General features: G+C 43.2%; 2 protein-coding genes and 2 non-coding genes across 4 annotated transcripts; 1 reads left to right on the plus strand and 3 right to left on the minus strand.

The window, feature by feature from the left end:
* Positions 1–514: 514 nt before the first annotated feature.
* ints4 (integrator complex subunit 4) lies at positions 515–12107 on the plus strand. The gene is made up of 24 exons (XM_061047251.1): positions 515–652; positions 2122–2316; positions 2523–2640; positions 2938–3044; positions 3163–3277; positions 3613–3698; positions 3816–3866; positions 4021–4109; positions 4525–4645; positions 4845–4916; positions 5014–5188; positions 5376–5581; positions 5665–5807; positions 6733–6848; positions 7164–7297; positions 7626–7780; positions 8504–8597; positions 8790–8870; positions 8965–9095; positions 9181–9240; positions 9820–9979; positions 10155–10298; positions 10850–10970; positions 11458–12107. Exons 1-24 carry the CDS (start codon positions 599–601, stop codon positions 11655–11657), a joined length of 2928 nt encoding a protein of 975 aa, XP_060903234.1. The 5' UTR covers positions 515–598; the 3' UTR covers positions 11658–12107.
* A 347-nt stretch (positions 12108–12454) lies between these two features.
* aamdc (adipogenesis associated, Mth938 domain containing) lies at positions 12455–16467 on the minus strand. The gene is made up of 5 exons (XM_061047268.1): positions 16348–16467; positions 14980–15032; positions 13795–13947; positions 13614–13709; positions 12455–13002 (listed from the first exon to the last, which is right to left on the minus strand). Exons 3-5 carry the CDS (start codon positions 13924–13926, stop codon positions 12862–12864), a joined length of 369 nt encoding a protein of 122 aa, XP_060903251.1. The 5' UTR covers positions 13927–13947; positions 14980–15032; positions 16348–16467; the 3' UTR covers positions 12455–12861.
* An 821-nt stretch (positions 16468–17288) lies between these two features.
* On the minus strand, positions 17289–17405 carry LOC132981156 (U5 spliceosomal RNA). The gene has a single exon (XR_009674385.1). It is a non-coding gene; the product is annotated as a U5 spliceosomal RNA (small nuclear RNA).
* Positions 17406–17678: 273 nt separating this feature from the next.
* On the minus strand, positions 17679–17795 carry LOC132981305 (U5 spliceosomal RNA). Its single transcript, XR_009674529.1, has one exon. It is a non-coding gene; the product is annotated as a U5 spliceosomal RNA (small nuclear RNA).
* Between the last annotated feature and the right edge of the window lie 1295 nt (positions 17796–19090).

Genomic DNA, 19090 nt, shown 5'->3' on the forward strand with positions numbered 1-19090 from the left:
AGTGGGCACAGAGCTCTAAAGTAATCTTTATTTTGGTAATTATTCAATTTAACGTTCCCAACCGACAAGGTTGATTATTGCCAACTGTTATTGTATCTCCTGTGCTGTAAAATATTTTATTACAGAGAGTGTCAGAGCTGTCGTGTTTTTTTTAAATACTAACTTTATTTAAATCATCATTCGGGAACATTCTTGAACCTGATTTCCCAAAGGTACACCTGAGTAGTTTGTTTCTGTGATAAGTTTCAACAATCGTGATGAATGATTTAGTTATAGATAAAGAATAAATAAAAAAAGATAGATTATAGATCTATTTTAAATGATTAAAAGTGTATATGTACAGTATATTCAGTCTAAATGTAGATACATAGAACATAGATAATATTTTCTTCTCTTTGCTTTTCGTTGTTATTGTGTCTTAATGTGGTCAAAATTGTAAAACTGCCTCCGGTAGAGTAGGTGGCGGTATGCATACTGGGATTGTAATCCATCCATCAAAAAAAAAACACGAAGAAGAAGAAGATAACTACGGGAAGTGAGAAGGGTCAGTTTGATGTTTCTGCCGAGTAGATAACAGATTAGCTGTGTTTCTCTGAACATGGCAGCACATTTGAAAAAGCGAGTTTATGAAGAATTCTCTAAAGTTGTACAGGTAAGCGAATGAAACCCTCCAACATGTCTGCTCGTTGTAAACTCTTTACTACCACAGAGGAGGAAGCGGAAGCATAATATTATGCTATGAAGCTAACTAGCCTGCTAGCTAAAGCTAAGTGGACAGCAAACGGGCTAGCTGTCGTACTGAATGTAGCGGAAGATACTCACAGCAGTGTTGATATATCCAGTACAACATCTCGACCTCGAGTGTGATGTTACTTATAATACAACAGTTAAACAGCAGAAAATAATCATATTAAGGTGTAAAAATCAAAATCAGATCATTGTTTTAACTCCATCAACTCAACTAGTTCCCCGAGTTAACTGAAACTAGGCCGTTGCCAAGCAACCCGAACATTCTATTCCACCGCACGTTCTGTTGGTTTCCATGGTTACCACAGAGCAGCAGCCACTCTGCAGTAAGAACCTTCACCTGTATGTTAAAATAAATGACATTAGAGGCTGCTGTGTGAATTTGAGGTTTGTCCCTCCCTCTGCACCTTTAAGAAAAAGCTAAAGACCCAGCTCTTTCATGAATACCTACTAACTTAATGATGATGGTCTCCATATTATTGATGATGATGATGGTAATGACGATGGTTTTTGTTTGATAACGACCACTTATAAGATGGTTTCTATACTGATTAGAGCTCTCAAGAACTGCCCTCAATGTTGTGCTTTGCCTCTGGTCACTTCCAGAGGCACTTCACTTGGGGCGGCAGTAGCTCAGTCTGTAGGGACTTGGGTTGGGAACCGGAGGGTCGCCGGCTCAAGTCCCGGTGCAGACCAAATATGGAAGTTGGTCTGGTAGCACCAGAGCACCGCCTGAGCACTGCCGAGGCGCCCCCGAGCAAGGCACCCAACCCCCTCCCCCACCACCAGCCCAGGAGCGCCCACCGTGGGCCGCCCTGTCACCCTGGCATCTCTCCATTAGTGCATGTTCATAGGATCCTGTTTCTGCATGTGTGTGTATATTTCAGCCTGTGTGTGTGTGTTCATGACTTACAGAGTGTAAAAACTGAAATTTCCCCTTTCCCTTGCGGGGATCAATAAAAAAAAAAAAGTAAATCTTAAATCTTCCTGTCAGCACCTGTGTGTCCAATCAGACTCAAAGCTGATCGTTTGCTCTTACTGACATTGTTCCCTTTTTTCTAGATCCTTGCTTGTGTTGTTCTTACTCTCTGATGTACGTCGCTTTGGAGAAAAGCGTCTGCTAAGTGAAGTGTAGAATTGTAGATTGATGAGTAAATAAATACTCTGTCAGCTGCAAATGTGAATTAAAAGTAAACAGAGCTCCTTGTTCTCCTGTATCATCACTCATGAAATAGTGACTGCATTAGATACACATCCTTGAGTTTGTTCTAATGTGGCAGTCACGTCGACTAAACGAGGCAAGTCGAAGGTTTTGCCAAAAAATCTAGATGATGTAGAAAGTATTTTTCAGTTCCGGCTGTTGTTCGCTCACAGATTCCCCATGAAGAAGCTCCAGCCAAAAAGCTGCGTCTGTCTAAGCCCAGCAAGTCTGCGGCTCTGCACATCGACCTCTGCAAGGCCACCAACTCCACCGATGCCCTGCAGTACCTGCTGCAGTTTGCACGCAAGCCAGTGGAGGCGGAGAGCGTGGAGGGTGTGGTCAGGATACTGCTGGAGCACTACTATAAGGTGAACAAGTCATGACCAAGAACATGTTCAGATCATTGATTTCTTTAGTGAGCTTAGCCTATGGTAACTTTGATTTACCGGGCATTATCTTTAAATTGCAGCTTAGGCACAAGTTGCTGTCTTAAAGGTTAAATGTTTATTTGGTTCAATCTGAGCAGAGATGCACAGAAAACAAATCTAATCCTGTTGCTGATGTCCTCTTTCAGGAGACCGATAACTCTGTGAGGTTGAAGATTGCCTCTCTGCTGGGTCTGCTGACGAAAACGCAAGGCTTCGTCCCTGACTGCATCGTGGATGACGCCATCAGCACACTCAGCAACGAGAGTAAGACACCTTTTGACACGTTCTGGAAGCTGTATTTTGACTTTTTGTGTATTATATTACATATTTTGTTCCAAATTAACAGTACCTAAACGGCGATGGTTCAGTAACATTAATAAAAAAGAGCAACATGTCCAGTGTCTCAAGTGTTAGCTAGCTGAAATGCAGACAAGCTTTCCCTGCTTAGTTTTTTGATTAAGTGCGCCATTAATCCATGCTTGAAAATCTAAGCCTTAAAGGGGTCTTAGTTTTGCATAAAGTGAATAAACTGTCTGGACAATTGTTCGTCTCTGTGTGCAGAGTCCCACCAGGTCCTGGCTCAGCTGCTGGACACTCTACTCGTCATCGGTACACAACTACCTGAGAGTCCTGCGATCAGACAGCGACTGATTGAAGTGGCCTGCAAGGTTGAAACAGCTTGAACACTAAACTGATCATCATGTTTTCTTCACGGATTCAAAAAGAGTTTTTGCACAAAGCAACATTAAAAAAAAAAAAACTGTCTCGTCTCTTTCTCCCTCTTAGCACCTCTCTGATACGTACTTTGGGGTCAGGAACAAGTGCCTGCAGCTCCTGGGATGTCTTGGCGTTATGGACACCCCTCTGACCAAAGAGAACGAGGGGCCGAGCACATCGTTAGGTTTGTGTAATCGCCCAGCATGTTTGAGTTGCTTTACTGTAGATCAGAGGTGGAACGTGTTTCAGCTTCTAAACAGAATTCTGTGTCACACATTTCTTTAAATGTTTAAAAACTCAGAGGAATCAAAAACAGTGTTCAGAAGAAAGTCTTTTTCCTTATGTACCTCAAAATTCATCGAGTATTTATTCTAAGGAGCTGAGCATGACTTGATAAAATATTTAGAACTGAAATTCACTTGAAGATTTTTGATATTAACTCCTGAAAACTCAGATGTATGAGCTGTGATTGTGCTCTGTTTTGTGTTGTGTCATTCATCATGTCTCATGTTGCTTCAGGAGGATCGAGGGACGTCCAGAGTATCATCAGCGACTACTTTGGAGACCAGGACCCCAGAGTCCGCACTGCAGCCATCAAGGCCATGGTAGGACACCAACAACAGCTGCACTCATCAACAAACTTCACCCCCGTGGACCATTTATCAGAGTAACTCATTTTACATGATGCATCTCATTATGTGTGCTCCTGTTTTGTGTTCCAGCTGCAGCTGCATGAGAGAGGAATCAAGATTCACGATATCATCTATGAACAGGTAACAGCACTTTTTATGAACATTATAGGTACATTATAGTGTAAGGAAATAATGATACAGGTCCGGTTTTAAAAAGATGCATGCATGAGATCGCCTCTTGAGTGATTTAGAGTCGTTTTAAAGATGATAATCATTTGGTGGTTTGTGTTTGCAGGCCTGCAGGTTGCTGTCGGATGATTACGAGCAGGTCCGCTCTGCAGCTGTGCAGATGGGCTGGGTGCTCAGCCAGCTGTACCCAGAGAGGTGAGAAGAGACTGAGGTTCAGAGAGACTTAGTGTCTTATTAGCGGTAGATTTAGCTCCTCTCTCTGAAGCTTTTACAGGATCGATAAGAGAAAAGGTTCTGAGTACTCTCACAGAAGTTATTATCATTAGTGAAACATAAGCGACACCTGGGCAGTTATGATCAAACCCCTCATGACTGAATATCTTAAAGAGGAAAGTCAGAAACTCTCCTTTTGTATTAGAGTTTTCCATGACACGCTTTGTCTTCATAAAACTTGTGGGGTTGATTGCTGGTTAGCTGAGCACTTTCCTTAACGAGTGAACGTATCAAAAAGTGATTCTTTGCTTTTATAATTCATTCACTACTGATCGGCTCGACCAGTTTATCGTCGCCTGTCCTCACTTTTACTTTGATGTTTCATCTGTCAAATCAGCATCGTGCCCATCCCGTCGTCCAATGAGGAGATCCGACTTGTCGATGATGTTTTTGGAAAGATCAGTCACATGGTCAGCGATGGCTCCTGGATGGTCCGAGTGCAGGCGGCCAAAACACTGGTGAGGGAACAGAAAAGACCACTATGACTCTCACCCCTGTTTACATTGTGTGTTTTTTTTACCTTGACCTGTAGGTGTCAGTGAGGATATTACAGAAAAGATCAAGCTTAAGTTAAGCTAGGAATGTTGAGTATCTGAAAAGGCATTTTTATGAATACACAAGAACAACATTCACAGTGAATCTTTTCTGGTGTGACAGGGTTCCATGCTGCAGGTCAGTCCTCACTTTCTGGAGCAAACGTTGGACAAGAAGTTGATGTCAGATCTCAGGGTGGGTTAATTAATCTATGAGCATGATTAGATATCCGGATTCTGTGTTTTTCAGCACATCTCATTTCTTGCATTTTCCTTTTTTTCTGTTTTCTCAGAGGAAGCGTACAGCTCATGAGCGTGCCAGGGAACTCTTCACTTCTGGAGAGTTCTCGTCTGGCAGGAAATGGGCTGACGATGCCCCCAAGGAGAGACTGGACACTAACACCGTCAACCTCATCGCCTCGGGGGCCTGCGGCGCCTTCGTTCACGGCCTGGAAGACGAGATGTTTGGTATGTGAAACTGTGAGACCTCATAATCTGTTTTTGTAAAAAGTCCAGAGAATGTAGTTTCCTTGTCCCGTATCTTTCCTTCTCCTCTTTTTACCTTCCTTCCCCTCTATCTTCTACAAACAGTTTTTTGTATTCACTGTGTTGCTGAATAATAATAACCTCTTCTCTGTCTGATATATTTTTTCAGAGGTCCGTATTGCGGCGGTGGAGGCGCTGTGCCAGCTCGCTCGGTCGTCTCCGACCTTTGCAGAAAAGTGTCTGGACTTCCTGGTCGACATGTTCAACGACGAGATCGAGGAAGTGAGGCTGCAGTCGATCCACGTGCTGAGAGAAATCTCCACCCACATCACACTCCGAGAGGACCAGCTGGACACCGTGCTGGCCGTGTTGGAGGTACGCTCACTTACAGTCAAACAGCAACATGTTATTCCAGTCTGATATGTGACGTGTTGATGACGTTTCCTGTTGATCTTCAGGATTCATCTCGTGACATCAGAGAGGCTCTCCATGAACTCATCTGTTACACCAACGTGTCCACCAAAGAGTGCATCCAGCTGGCTCTGCTGGAGCTGCTGAAGAATCTCAACAAATATCCCACCGACCGCAACTCAGTCTGGAAGTAAGAGTCTGTGTGTGTTTTACAACCAGTGAAGATATTTTGGTTCCATGTTCAGGAGGAAAGTTCAGGATTAGGACTAGTTTAGGCAGAGATGCAAAAATCCTGCTTTTCAAAAGTGACGCCGTAAGTTTGTCGTCATCTCATGGCAACCTATCCGCCAGGCCATCATCTTCCTGGTTAATAACATTTTGAATATCACACAAAATTACTTCTTTTCTCATTTATTTATTTTAAGTGGATAGAGTTGGAAATCAGGAAGAGAGAGAGAGTGGGGAATGACATGCGGGAAAGGATCCACAGGTCAGATTTAAACCTGGGTCGCCCGCTTAGAGGACCACAGCCTCTGTACATGGGGCATGCACACTAACAACCGCACCACCAGCGCCCCAGCTCTGATTACTTCTGACTTATTCTAGTGAAAATCTAATGATATTGATACCCTTTTCAATACCATCAGAATAAAAATAAAATTCCATGGCACCAATATTTGGGTCATTTCTTGTTTTTATAAAATACAGGCAAACTCCTGCACATTGTCTAAATTGCACAAACACGTTGGCAATCTTTCATAATTTCTGAATCGTTGCCAACGTTTCCATCACTCTCTCTCTTTTCTGCTTGCATCAGCTTTGGGTTAAAATACGACTGAAGATGTGAATTTAAAGCGTTGGTGTTTTTCAATACGATTGATAATTTATATCAGAGATCAATCTTTTTAAAACGTGTGGTATCAAAGTGTCAATCGTTTTGACAACTTTGGTCCAGTAATATTAAGTTAATGATCAAGTTATGAAATAAAAAATGAGTCTCAAACTATAGAAAAAATGTAAACTTGTTAGAGCAACAATGTTACGGTCAAACTCTAAGAAATAACCTGTCAGACCCGACCTCTGAGTGTGTATTTCATTTTCTTCCTTCCCCTCAGGTGTCTGAAGTTCCTGGGTTCGCGCCACCCAACGCTGGTGTTGCCGTTGGTTCCTGAACTGCTCAGCACTCACCCGTATTTTGACACACCGGAGCCTGACATGGACGACCCAGCCTGTATCCTTCACTCTCATGACAATCTTAAAAAAGAAAAAACATCAACATACGAGTAAACAAACCCTCATCAACTTTGTTTTGTTGCAGCTGCACTACGAGTAAAAAATCTCCACCACCATGTTACTTATCTTTGAGCCTTTAGAACCTGTTTTTCTATAAACTCTGAGCATGTCCTAATGTTGAACACAGATCAGTCACCAGCCTGACGCTGCAGCTTTACCTCCGCTGCTGTGTTTTCTCTGGTTGTTATTGAAAGTTAAAACAGCTGTTTTATCTGCTCTGGACCTTTTCTTTGACCACGCGTCTTGACCTCAGACATTGCCGTGCTGGTGCTGGTGTTCAACGCCGCCAAGTCGTGTCCCACCATGCCGGCGCTGTTCTCTGACCACACCTTCAGACACTACGCCTACCTGAGGGACAGTCTGTCACACCTCGTGCCGCCCCTGAGAGTGAGAACTGAAATACTGTAGTAATATTTTGAAATGTCATATTATCCATGTCTCAACTATTCAGAAGGTTCCACGCCACGTGCACACCTTTGACCATCATGCAACTTTCATTAAGAATAACAACAATATGTCCAGTTTACATTCTGAGAAAGCCACAAAAGAAAGTCAAACACCAGTTTACCTCTGGTCACTCGCAGCGAGTTACACGCTAAACCACGGCTGCTGCAGCACTCAGGGATACAGAGGTTATTTGTTCAGTCAGATTTATGGTCACACAACATTTACAAGACAGTCAGTGAAACACTCCTTGTCTCCCGCTGTCTCCTAGTTGCCAGGCAACGGTCTGGACTTGGTGGACTCGCGGTGCGGTTCAGGTTCTGTGGAGTCCGCTCAGCTCTTCCTTCAGCAGAGTCTGAACAGGGTCAGCGTCATCCAGAACCTGGAGACACCTGGAGCGCAGGACCTGCTGGACTTCACCATACGGTACACACACACACACACACACACACACACACACACACACACACACACAAGCAGCCGTACATTAAAGGAGCCATCATTAACTTTTGTGCCTGATGTATAGCTCCAGAAATGTCTTATGACAAAAACTCATGAAATATTTGATTTAGCTACACCAGTAGCCACACGTTAAGAAAGTATTAAAAATACTCTGAGCTCAGGTTGTCAAAATGTTCAGTACTTGGATAATAGGGTTTTTTATTTAACCTTTATTTAACCAGGAAAAAGTCTCATTGAGATTAAAAATCTCTTTTATAAGAGCGTCCTGGCCAAGACAGGCAGCAGCACAATTACAGGCTTTCAGACATAAAACACTGAACAACACTGAACATAAATACAGGAATCACAAAAAAGAACCATTCATCAGAATCTGTCATAAGTCATCAGCAACAAAGCGATCAAAAAGGGCAAATACGAGTTAGCTAAAACATCTACAGTCAGATGTTTCTGCCTCCAGATCATTAAGACGACTTTTAAAAACATTCAAGGAAACCAGCTCCCGAAGATTTAAAGTATCTTGCAACCGATTCCAAGAAGAGGGAGCAGCATACTTGAACACCCTTTTTCCTAATTCAGTACGGGCTTTAGGGATGGTTAGAAGGTGTAAATCCTGCGAGCATTACTTTTTTGAAGTATGTAGCTCTGAATGGGTTGTAATGATACCTCGACCTCCTGTCGATCACTCAGAGACCTGCGGCGGCTCGGCGAGCTGCAGACAGAGCTGGCTGGAGCAGCTGATTTCTGTGCCACGTACCTGCGCTGCCAGCTGCTGCTCATGAAGGTAAGGTTATGACTTCTACATTTTGTCTTACATTACATCATCAGTCTTATGTTACCTCCATCTAAATGTATTTATAAAAAAACAAACACATGTTGCCCCAAAGTGCTGTAAAGGAACCATTAGCATGAGTGACTTTGAGAAACTGAACGATGGTCTTGAAATAAGGAGCCTGGATGTTTATCTCGTCTGCAGGCTCTGCAGGACAGACTGTGGAACATGGCCGTCCCTCTCTGCCTCAAACAAAACGTCACAGCCACCGCTGCAGCTCAGCAGGTCAGCTGGTGTTGGATTAACCTCCCCTTTGAGATCCCTCAGGGCGACTTTTGTCTTTTAAAATGTGTACCCTGTTTTCTTTTTTTTTGTGTAGATCTTGGAAGAAACCTACAAGCTGGAGTTTTTGTACAGTGGTTTGGAAAGCAGACAGGTGGCTACTATACACCATGTCCGGCTACAAGCCAAAGCTCTGCAGCTCGTCCTGACGGCTCGCACCAGACAAGGGTCAGTACAAACACACACACACACACACCTCAACGGAGACCACACTTTTGTGCAGCATCTTCTTAATGAATTTTTCCTTTTTCAGGTTGGATCCCCTCATTAGCAGCTGTGAAAAGTTTTTGCAGGATATTGAGTCTTTTCAGAGGTGAGTAACTCAAACTTTAAGGACCTTCTCTTAGTCTGCACATTTTGTTTAGCCCAATAACAATCCCTTGATCGTGCTTTATGAGACAGAAAAGTGAATTTCAACTATATAAATAAATAAAAAGAATTTTACTGTAGACTGATTAGGTAAACCTGAATGTGTGCTGATGTCAAAACTTTCAATACTTTCCGATACCATGTGTTTTTAAAACGATACAATCCGTCATATGAATGAGTGTTACAGTGGAAAAGTACAGAAGCTTTAAAAACAGATCCTCAGTCGTGTTTTTAAACAAAAGCTGCAGCGAGCAAAATCAAGAGAAGACTGTCGTAAATGCACAAATACGTTGAGATTTCAGACAGTGTGCAGGCGTTCGTAATTATTCTAATGAGTAAGATTTAACTAGTATTGAATCCAAGATTAAATTCTGGTATGGTGACACCTTAATGGTTGCTATTTTTTTTTGTTTTGCAGTTTAGATTTGTGTTGTGTAGGCCAGATCCTCCACTGATGAGGCACATTTAATTTTCTTAATGATGTCGTCTTAAGTGTTTTATCATGTTCTCTGCCCCCCCTCAGGCTGTTTCTGACCGAGCTGCCCCACCTCCAGGACAGTTTTGTGGACAAGCTGTTGGAGTTGATGCCCCGCCTGTCGTCCTGTAAACCCGTGGAGATGGTGAGGATCCTCCAGACGACCCTGAGACAGAGCGGCCTGCTGCACCTCAGACTGCCCCAACAGGTGAAGAACCACTTTCTTCAGGAAGGGCAGGCTGACCCCCTGAGTCCAGACTGAACTTTCTTATCCTCTCACAAACATTAGCAGGCTGTATTTTTTTTTTACCACAGCAGTACAAACTCCAGCAACATAACCTACTGATGTGTATTTTCACTCACGTTTCCCTGCTGGGTGACAGATCCACCGTGCGACGGCCACCATCATAGAGCCCACAGGAGAGTCTGACAACCCGCTGAAGTTCACGTCTGGCCTGGTGGTGGCGCTGGACATCGATGCAACCCTAGAGCACGTCCAGGACCCCCAGAACACAGTGAAAGTACAGGTGGGTGACATGTACGAGTGATTGAGAGTTTTGATCAGACCCCTGTGGACTCTGGGAAATCTTTCAGAATGAGTTTGTATTCCTTTGACAAATACTTTTCACTTCATGATAAATGAATGAAGTGCCTTCAGCCTTCTTTTAATGTCTCTCTTTTTCCCTTCAGCATGATGCTTTTGATCTCTTCTTTGTTTGAATTGCCTTGTTGCTAAAATGAGCTGGACAGGCCCCGCCCACAGAAATGTCTGGGCCAGCGATTGGACCCTCGCAGGATATGATTTAAATCAACGTATGCACATTCGATCAGTACTGTTAGCGCTAGCCTCCTGGCTAACGTTAGCTCCCTCCGCCTGGCTCCCTTCGGCCTTTGGCGCCGACTGAAATGAGTTTGTTTACAAGTTCTAGTTGAAGTCAAACACCCGGGCCAGCTCGCTCCTTTTCTTCTTTCTTTGGATATATACTGATTGTGACTGAGCGCAGAATTCAGGGCGGCTGTGTCTCAAATGGAAAGCAGAATGTTGAATACAGGATTTAAAGGACTCGTGTCTCCACAGGTTTTGTATCCAGACGGGCAGAGTCATGTGATCCACCCTAAACCTGGAGACTTCAGGAAACCTGGACCTGACAGACACAGACTCATCACACAGGTGTACCTCTCACACACCGCCTGGACAGGTCAGTATAGCGCGCACACACACGTTTCTGTTTTAAAGACAAAGTCAGCTGTTTTCATTTCGACAAACTCCTTAAAAGTTTGAAGAATTAACTGGTTAAAAGTGAATAAAGCCTTTGTCACATGCAGCTCTCAGTTGATCTATTTTTTAAAATCTATATTGTGGTATCTCATCTATGTTTTGTACATTTTTAATTTTTCTTTTTTTATTTAAATTGTACTGTGTTCACTTTCTGTTTGCAATCTTTGCTCTTTGCTGCTGTAACAATGTAAATTTCCCTGTTGTGGGATAATCTTATCTTGTCTTACATGCTCTCCTGAACTTCAATTAATTTCTTCGGTTTCTGTATCAGATCATGGACTTTAGATCAAGATTAATATCAAACCTGAGAGTAAAAGAAACAAGAACAGAAGGTCCACCCTTTCTGTTTATCATCAGTTTGATGTTTCTTTCATCGACTGTTTCTACCCTCTTCGTCTTTCTCTCAGAGCCGTCACAGATCGAGGTGCGCCTCCTCCTGGCCTACAGCTCCTCCTCAGCCTCCCTCTCCTCCCCTTCTTTGGCTTCCAAGCTGGGATGGAGCGACAGCACCGACAGCCTCCCCCCGCCGGAGACCGCCGTGGAGGGAACCATTCCGTTCAGCAAGTCCGTCAAAGTCTACATCATGCCGAAACCTTCCCGGCGCTAAAAAAAAAAAACTCCAAACAAACTCTGAACTGACATTTTCTACAAAGAGTTCATGTTTTTTCTCCTTAACTCAGACGCTGACTCATCATCATGTGAGTGACTTTGTGAATTTAAAAAGTGTACAGAAAGAAGACATGCTTTTGACTTTCTCTCCTCGGGCGAGAGACGGCTGTAAGAAGCACAAACGTAGTTTTACTCTCTTTGTGTCGGGAAGTATTTTTGTATATTTGTTTCTGATAAAGACAAACCCATGTCAATGAAATGATTCGTTCTCTGTGTTTATTAAACGACAAACAAGCAGAAGTACAGTTTGCTCTCATGAAAAATAAACTGCACATTAATTACATTTACTCAACACCAACATATACAAACTCTTTATTTTAGCTAAGATCTTAAAAACTCTCTAAATATTCCACAAAATGCGCCTCCAAAGTGACATGAAAAAAGCATCTTCAACACAAAAATCACTTTTTAAAAGGAAGGTGACGATAGTGTTTCCTGCTCTTTGTATCAACATTTGAAGAGGACACGTTAGACCTCTCCAGCTGGACTCTTTGCTCTTTGAATTCACTTGTTTTAATATCTACTCACCCTCATTCTCTAAGTGCTCTTCAACAGTTCGACTAGTAAAACCTGAAATAAAATCTTTCCTCTCTCAAACTGGATGCTCACATTCAAGATGTAGCTGTAAAGCAGCAGGTCTAAGAATGCAGGAGCTAGCTTTTTATGCATTTTGCAAAAAAACACAGACTCTGGGCATTGGTGCTGCCCTGCTCCTCCTCGTCCTCCTCCTGTAGGTTATCTCAGCAGGAAGCTCAAACTAAAACCTGGTTTATACTTCCCAATACTCTGCAATACTCCGCCTACAAACACCGGTTGGCAGTCTGATTTCTATGCTTGTAATATCTCCAGTTTCCAGTTCTGCCTCAATCTCTGCTTGTTTATGTACAGGAAACCATGGCAACTGAAACCGAGCGTATTATACTGAAGCTGGAGCTGCTGATTATTTTATTCTGCAGAATTTTCAAAATGGCGACGATACCGGAAATGCAAGAAATACGATGCTACCCAGTGGTCCAATCATAGGGCTTGCGGTTGCGTTGCTTTATGTGAGGAGATGCACATCAGGCTACATGCGTAAGCTTCTTCTCCGTAGGTACAGGCCTACGCCGCTGAAGTATTAACCAGGTTTAAGAGTGATCTCATTAACAGGTGGAGTGGAAAACCCCGCCCACCTTGGCGCCCTGACCGGCCAGTTTGTTGTACTCAGCTACGGCCTTTTCCGTCTGCAGGACTCTGACGTCGACGCCGTTCTGCCTCACAAAGTCCAGAGTGGTGGAGGGAACCTGAGAGAGAGAGAAAATTAATATTTTTATTGTTGAACATATTCCAGCTGCCGTTACATCAACAATCAAACAGATCGCACTCCAGTCAAGTCAGAAGATTTTCCCCTAAAATCATGTGTCCCATTTTAAGCATCTTGTACCTCTTAGGGCTCGATCACACAGAGACTATAGCTGGACAAATGTCACCAATAAAACCATTGTTTGTCTATGGGACAGGGCTCTTCTCTGCTGCCGTGTGACACATTTTTCAAGCAGTCTTTGGACGTGCATAAAAGTTCAAACATTTTTCACATTTTCAGCTCAAGTCGCAGAATCGCAGCGCTCATCAGTGTCACTTTTTAAGAAGCAGGCAATCAAAACCAGTAGGAGGCTTTACCTCTGCTTTTTATGAAATGTTTCCCCCTCCTCATCGAGGAATAAGGACAAAGTGAGAGCTCTACATTTGCTCAAATCCATTTCTTCCCACTTATTTTATTTGTTCACCTGTATGCAAACTCTCCCAGCTGTTGTTTCCCCCAGAAGCACTAGTGTGACGAGGAACTCTCTCTGTATTCCTCTAATTGCATTTTCATTCTTTGAGTGAATAAATTGGCATTTTCTTTTCGTTTTACCTGCAGAGCTTCACTCATGCCTCTGCCGATCACCAGCAGGTCGACCCCCTTCTTCAGCACCTCCTCCAGGTCAGCAGGTTGGACTCCTGGGCGATGCTGAAATTAGTAAAAAGCACCATGAGTTTAGTTTTTCTCGTTCTTCTTATTTGCTGAGTGTTTTTTGATTCTGGATTTGACTCACGTCAGTCCCAGTCTCTCTCCAGTCCCAGGCCCGGCTGCCTCCAGGCCACACCTTACAGTCTTTGTAGCTGGAGGAGCATCCCTTCACCTTCATGTGTCCCCAGGAGAGAGAGGCGATCTCTGGAGAGGACATTTTATTGTGACGTTCAACCTGCTGGAAGACAAGAGGAGACACAGAGGCCCTCAAGGACTGTGTGGAGACTAGGTCCAGATTATGAATTACTGTCAGAGAGTACTTTAAAGGGCCTTTAATTCTCATACAGCAAGATCCCCCAGAGACACAAAACATCTGCAACATGTAGAGTTTTAAAACATAGTTACCCCTCTTTCTCAGGTTTGAGTTACCTTCCTTTCTGAAATGGAAAACTATTGACTATTGCAACTCTACTGGCAGGTCTTCCTACATGCACTATCCCTGCAGATGAAAAAAAATGTCCCTGCGCTGTTCATCTCCCTCCTCTGGCTCCCAGTTTTTTTTTTTCAATCTTTTTATTGGCATTTTGTATAAACACAAAGGAAACATACAGTAACAGTTAAACAGTTTCAGACCTTAAACCCATACATGTATCGACAAATTACACAAACTCACATGCCCACACTCAACTTGCACACATTTTTAGATATAACAAAAAAAATATTCCTGGCTTCTATAATGTTCATATATGGTTCCCAGAGCTGGACAAAATCTCTCCGCTCGCCTTTAGCAATGTCGGTTAGTCTCTCCAAGCCAATACACTCCCAGTTACTGCTCCCATCAAATTTAAAACTCTGCTGCTCGCTTACAAAACATCTCCTCCTAACTTTAACTCTCTGATCCAGGTCTACACTCCCCCCCGCCCACTACGCTCTGCCAATGAAAGGCGTCTGATCCAACCTTCACAACAGGGTCCAAAAGTCTCCTAACTAGACTCTTCTCCTCTGTCGCCCCCCAGTGGTGGAACAAAATACATTCCTCCATTTGATCTGTAGCCAGTGCTGCTGTTATTCATAGAAACAGACTGGAGGCTATTTTTGAACAGGGCACAGATATGCTCACTCATGCTGATCAACAGACCAACAAAAAAACTGTCAAACTCTGTTTCTCTGATTCAACAGGTGAAAAAACAACAACCAGACTACTGCTGTGCTGTTGTCAGGAGGAGTTCACCAAACTGGACATTTAAGAGGAAATCTTAAAGCTGCTTACCTTTGCTCTGTGTCTGCAGACTGGACACACCCCCCCTGTGATTATTCTTCCTTCTGCGATTAAAGGGAAACACATTCAGTTTAACTCAGACACACAACATGACAGATTTTTTATTCTATGCTTTTTTTTATTTTTTTTATTCAAAACCACTGAAGATTCACTGTAAACATGTGGGCAAACTCGGGGAACTGGTGGCCTTGCGGTTAGGTTGTAAATGGTAAATGGGCTTGAGCTTGTATATTTCTTTTCTAGTCTTCTGACTACTACTTTCTTGAATTCCCCCCCCCCCCCGGGGACAAATACAATTTTTTGAATTGAATTGAATACTCAAAGCTCTTTTACACCAGAAGTAACTAATTCCATTCATACACATTTATACAAAGCAGCGGGAGCAACAAGGACACATCAGAAATGTGGCTGCAGGAGCTGGGGATCGAACCCCCGACCTTCAGGATTAAAGACGACAAACTAAACCAATTGAGCCACAGCTGCCCCAGGTGTGCTTTACAGGCAGGCTCAATCGGACACTCAAGGAACTGCGTTTTTTGCACTTCATCATTGGAGACCCTGAGTGGACGTGGGCCGTCTGTCTTACCCCACGTGGCGGCAGGGCTAATAGTTGGAGAGGTAGGGGAAACACACACATATGGAAAATGTTTGAGCCACAGAGTGTAGATATTAACGGATGAGGATTGAGTGACATCCCCCATCTGTTACCACAGGAGTCCCATCATCATCATGTTAGAGCCTCTGAGCGAAACACAAACGCCTTCCCAGCCATGTGAACAAGGAGTACGGCTTCATTATTAAGTTTCTATTTAATCAAGTTTCAATTACAATTTTGTCTTCCCACAATCATGAAAACAAGAAACCCAAGAGTACATCACCATTACCTCAAACATTTTAAAATGCATTTATTATTATATCTTATTAGTTTTATATATTTATATTTTTCACTTATCTCTTCTCATGTATTGCTCTTTTATTCAGAGTATTAGGAGTGTTTCAGGATGATAAAAGCACGTGATGCAGATGTTGTGAAATCAGTGAGTAATGGTGTTTAATAATCGTGATCTCAAATCAATCAAAAATAATCCAGATCATCCTAAAACAGATTTAAGAACAACAACCACTAAACTCTCTTTTTAGGAAATCGTTACTCCACTAAATATTAACACAACATAACATTTCGCTACATTAGTAATCAGAATGTTACGTTAAATATTTTAATTTAAAAGTGCCCTCATGTTTTGGTTACAACGTGGCATTAAGAGCTCCAACATAGGAAGAGATAGAGAATACACACACACACACACACACACACACACACACACACACACACACACACACACAGTAAATAGTTCTTACAGTCTGTTCCTGTTGTTGTTAGGGAGCTTCGATGATGACCAAAGTTTCAACAGGACCATTTACTGCTCAGGTATCGACAGTTTTATTTACAACACGGACTTCCGCCCCGATGACTTTATAACATCAAGCCAGCGACAACAACGCTGCACAGGTTATTTCCTGGGACTTCAAAATAAAAGTTTTTGATGTCAACGCCAATATAAAATAATATTGAAAAAATCATTGCCATTCGGGGGTCGATTTGCGCATGTGTTAGGTGTAGCTTAGGTCAATGGTTTGTTTCAGCGTTTCATTCATGAACATATTTAACCAGGAAATATTACACTTTTTTTTATTTCTTTTTTTAAATTTATTTTATTTTTTAAACAGGAAAGAAACTCATTGAGATTAAAAATCCCTTTTTCAAGAGTGTCCTGGCCAAGACAGGCAGCAAAAACATTAACAGAGTTTCACACGGACAACGAGCAGCCAATCTTTCAAATACATTAGACATTAAAAGACACAAATAACAAAATTATGTTGTGTGATGACTCCTGTGTCAGTACTCCTCCTATTGCCTTGTATCTCTCCCCACTCAGGTTGCCTTCAGGTAGTAAAGGGCGGAGCCATTTAATTTGATGTCATGCACATGGGTATGGGCCTTTGTATTTAAAACGGCTTCTCAATCTTCTTAACCATTATTTGTAGTGCCAACTCATGACGAGTGTTATCTCGAGACGCTTTACAAATAAGAGAGCATATGAGCATATGGAATAATATGCAGGAAGGATTTCTCCTTTGCATTCCTCACGTTCCTGTTGTCCACACTTCTTTGCCGGTGAGGTGGAGGTCGGAGCAGCCTGTCTCTTGTCAACACCAACTTTGGTGTGTGGTTTTGCCTCCACAACACTACACACACTGGATTGCATTGGATAGGTTATTTGCTTTCCACATAATAGAGAGGCTCAGCTACAAGGCTAAGCCTGCCAAAAATAAGTTGAACTCAATAGTGTTCCTTTCCACGGAAGTCTTTAGTAAAAGGCGAAAGACTTGTACGATATGAAGAGAAACCCGAGTATGTCAGGATCATCGTCAAGGGCAGGATAACACACGTCGCCCTGGCTACAACACTCACGGGAAGCCTGACTTGGCCTGTTGCATACTAGGCCATGTGCATCCCTGTCACAGTCTTTATCCAATGGAATTGCTCTCACCGTGTTGTACACTCTTTCTAATTGGTCATCACAGCAGCTGCATAATTGTAAAACTAGCCACTAATCACTCTAAAATGTGACTCTAGATCACAAGCCAAATTGCATTGGATAGATTCTTTGCTTTCCACATAACAGAGAGGCTCAGCTACAAGGCTAAGCCTGCCAAAAATAAGTTGAACTCAATAGTGTTCCTCTCCACGGAAGTCTTTAGTAAAAGGCGAAAGACTTGTACGATATGAAGAGAAACCTGTCTATTTTTGTTTAGAAGAATGACAGGAAGGAGGTGCATTTGTCTGCTGTGAAGGATTGGGAACCATTGTCCAGAGGGTTGAGGAGTTTTTTGATGGTGAAGAATAGTGATTTAGGGCTCCTGGAGCCAGACCGTATGAGATGGGAGTAGTAGGTGGATCGGACGTGGGAGAGGGCATCTTTGTATTGTTGGAGGTGATCTTTGTAGGCTTGAGCGTGTACAGTGAGTCCGGTTTTGTTGCGTAGTCTTTCCAGTTGACGGGCATGGGTTTTCATGTGACGGAGGTCAGGAGTGAACTAGGGAGCAGAGTGGGTGAAGGAGATTGTTTTGGTTTTTATTGGTGCGAGCTGGTCGAGGCAGGAGGAGAGAGTGTGATTGTAGTAGTCGGTGGGAGAGGGAGCGGTGAGGTCACGGGGAGGGAAGGCAGACATTTTGTCCATGAGGGCAGATGATAGAGCGGAAGGAGAGACATTGTTGAGTTAGCGGAAGTGGATTGAGCGGTTTTTGTTTTGGCAGGGGGGTGGGAATGTCAATGTTTATGTTAATAGCTAGGTGGTCGGAGATGGTAAGATCCATGCCTGAGAGGTGATTTATGGAGAGACCAGTGGAACAGACTAGATCCAGGATGTGACCGCGGTTGTGGGTGGGGAAGTTGACATGTTGAGTTAAGTTGAAGCAGTTCAGTATTTTGATGAATTCAGTGGATATTGTTGAGTTTGTGGAGTCCAAGTGTATGTTAAAATCACCGAGGAGGAGGATGGAGGGAGAGAGAGCACAAAGCTGGGTCAGGAAATGAGAGAAGTCAGAGAGGAATGATGGGTTACGCTTGGGAGGGCGGTAGACAACAACCATGACCAGCTGTGTGGTGCCAGAGTGTTTAAAAGCAAGTGAATCAAATGAGGGAGCAGGAGGAAGGGAGATGAGGCTAGTTTTTATGTCCTGTCTGTGTATGACTGCAATGCCGCCACCTCGGCCCTCAGTGCGTGGTCTGTCTATGTAAGTGTATCCATTTGGTGTGGTCAGGTTGAGTGAGCGATAATCCAGGGGCTGTTGCCAAGTTTCAGTGAGACAGAGGAAGTCCAGTTTATTGTCCAGTATGAATTCATTGAGAATGTCACTTTTGCTGTTAAGAGACCGGGTGTTAAACAGAGTGAATTTCATGTGGGTTTGCATGGTGTTTGTGTCCAGGGGAGCTCGAGGCAGGGCTCGTAGACAGGGAGAGCGCGTCTGCTCGTTGTTGTGATGATGACGTAGTGGGGGTGTGTCGGTCCGCTCAGCTGACCAGAGTGATGGGATGGAG

The sequence above is a fragment of the Labrus mixtus genome, chromosome 9, assembly GCF_963584025.1.
Source record: "Labrus mixtus chromosome 9, fLabMix1.1, whole genome shotgun sequence".
NCBI classification, from domain to species: Eukaryota; Metazoa; Chordata; class Actinopteri; order Labriformes; family Labridae; genus Labrus; species Labrus mixtus.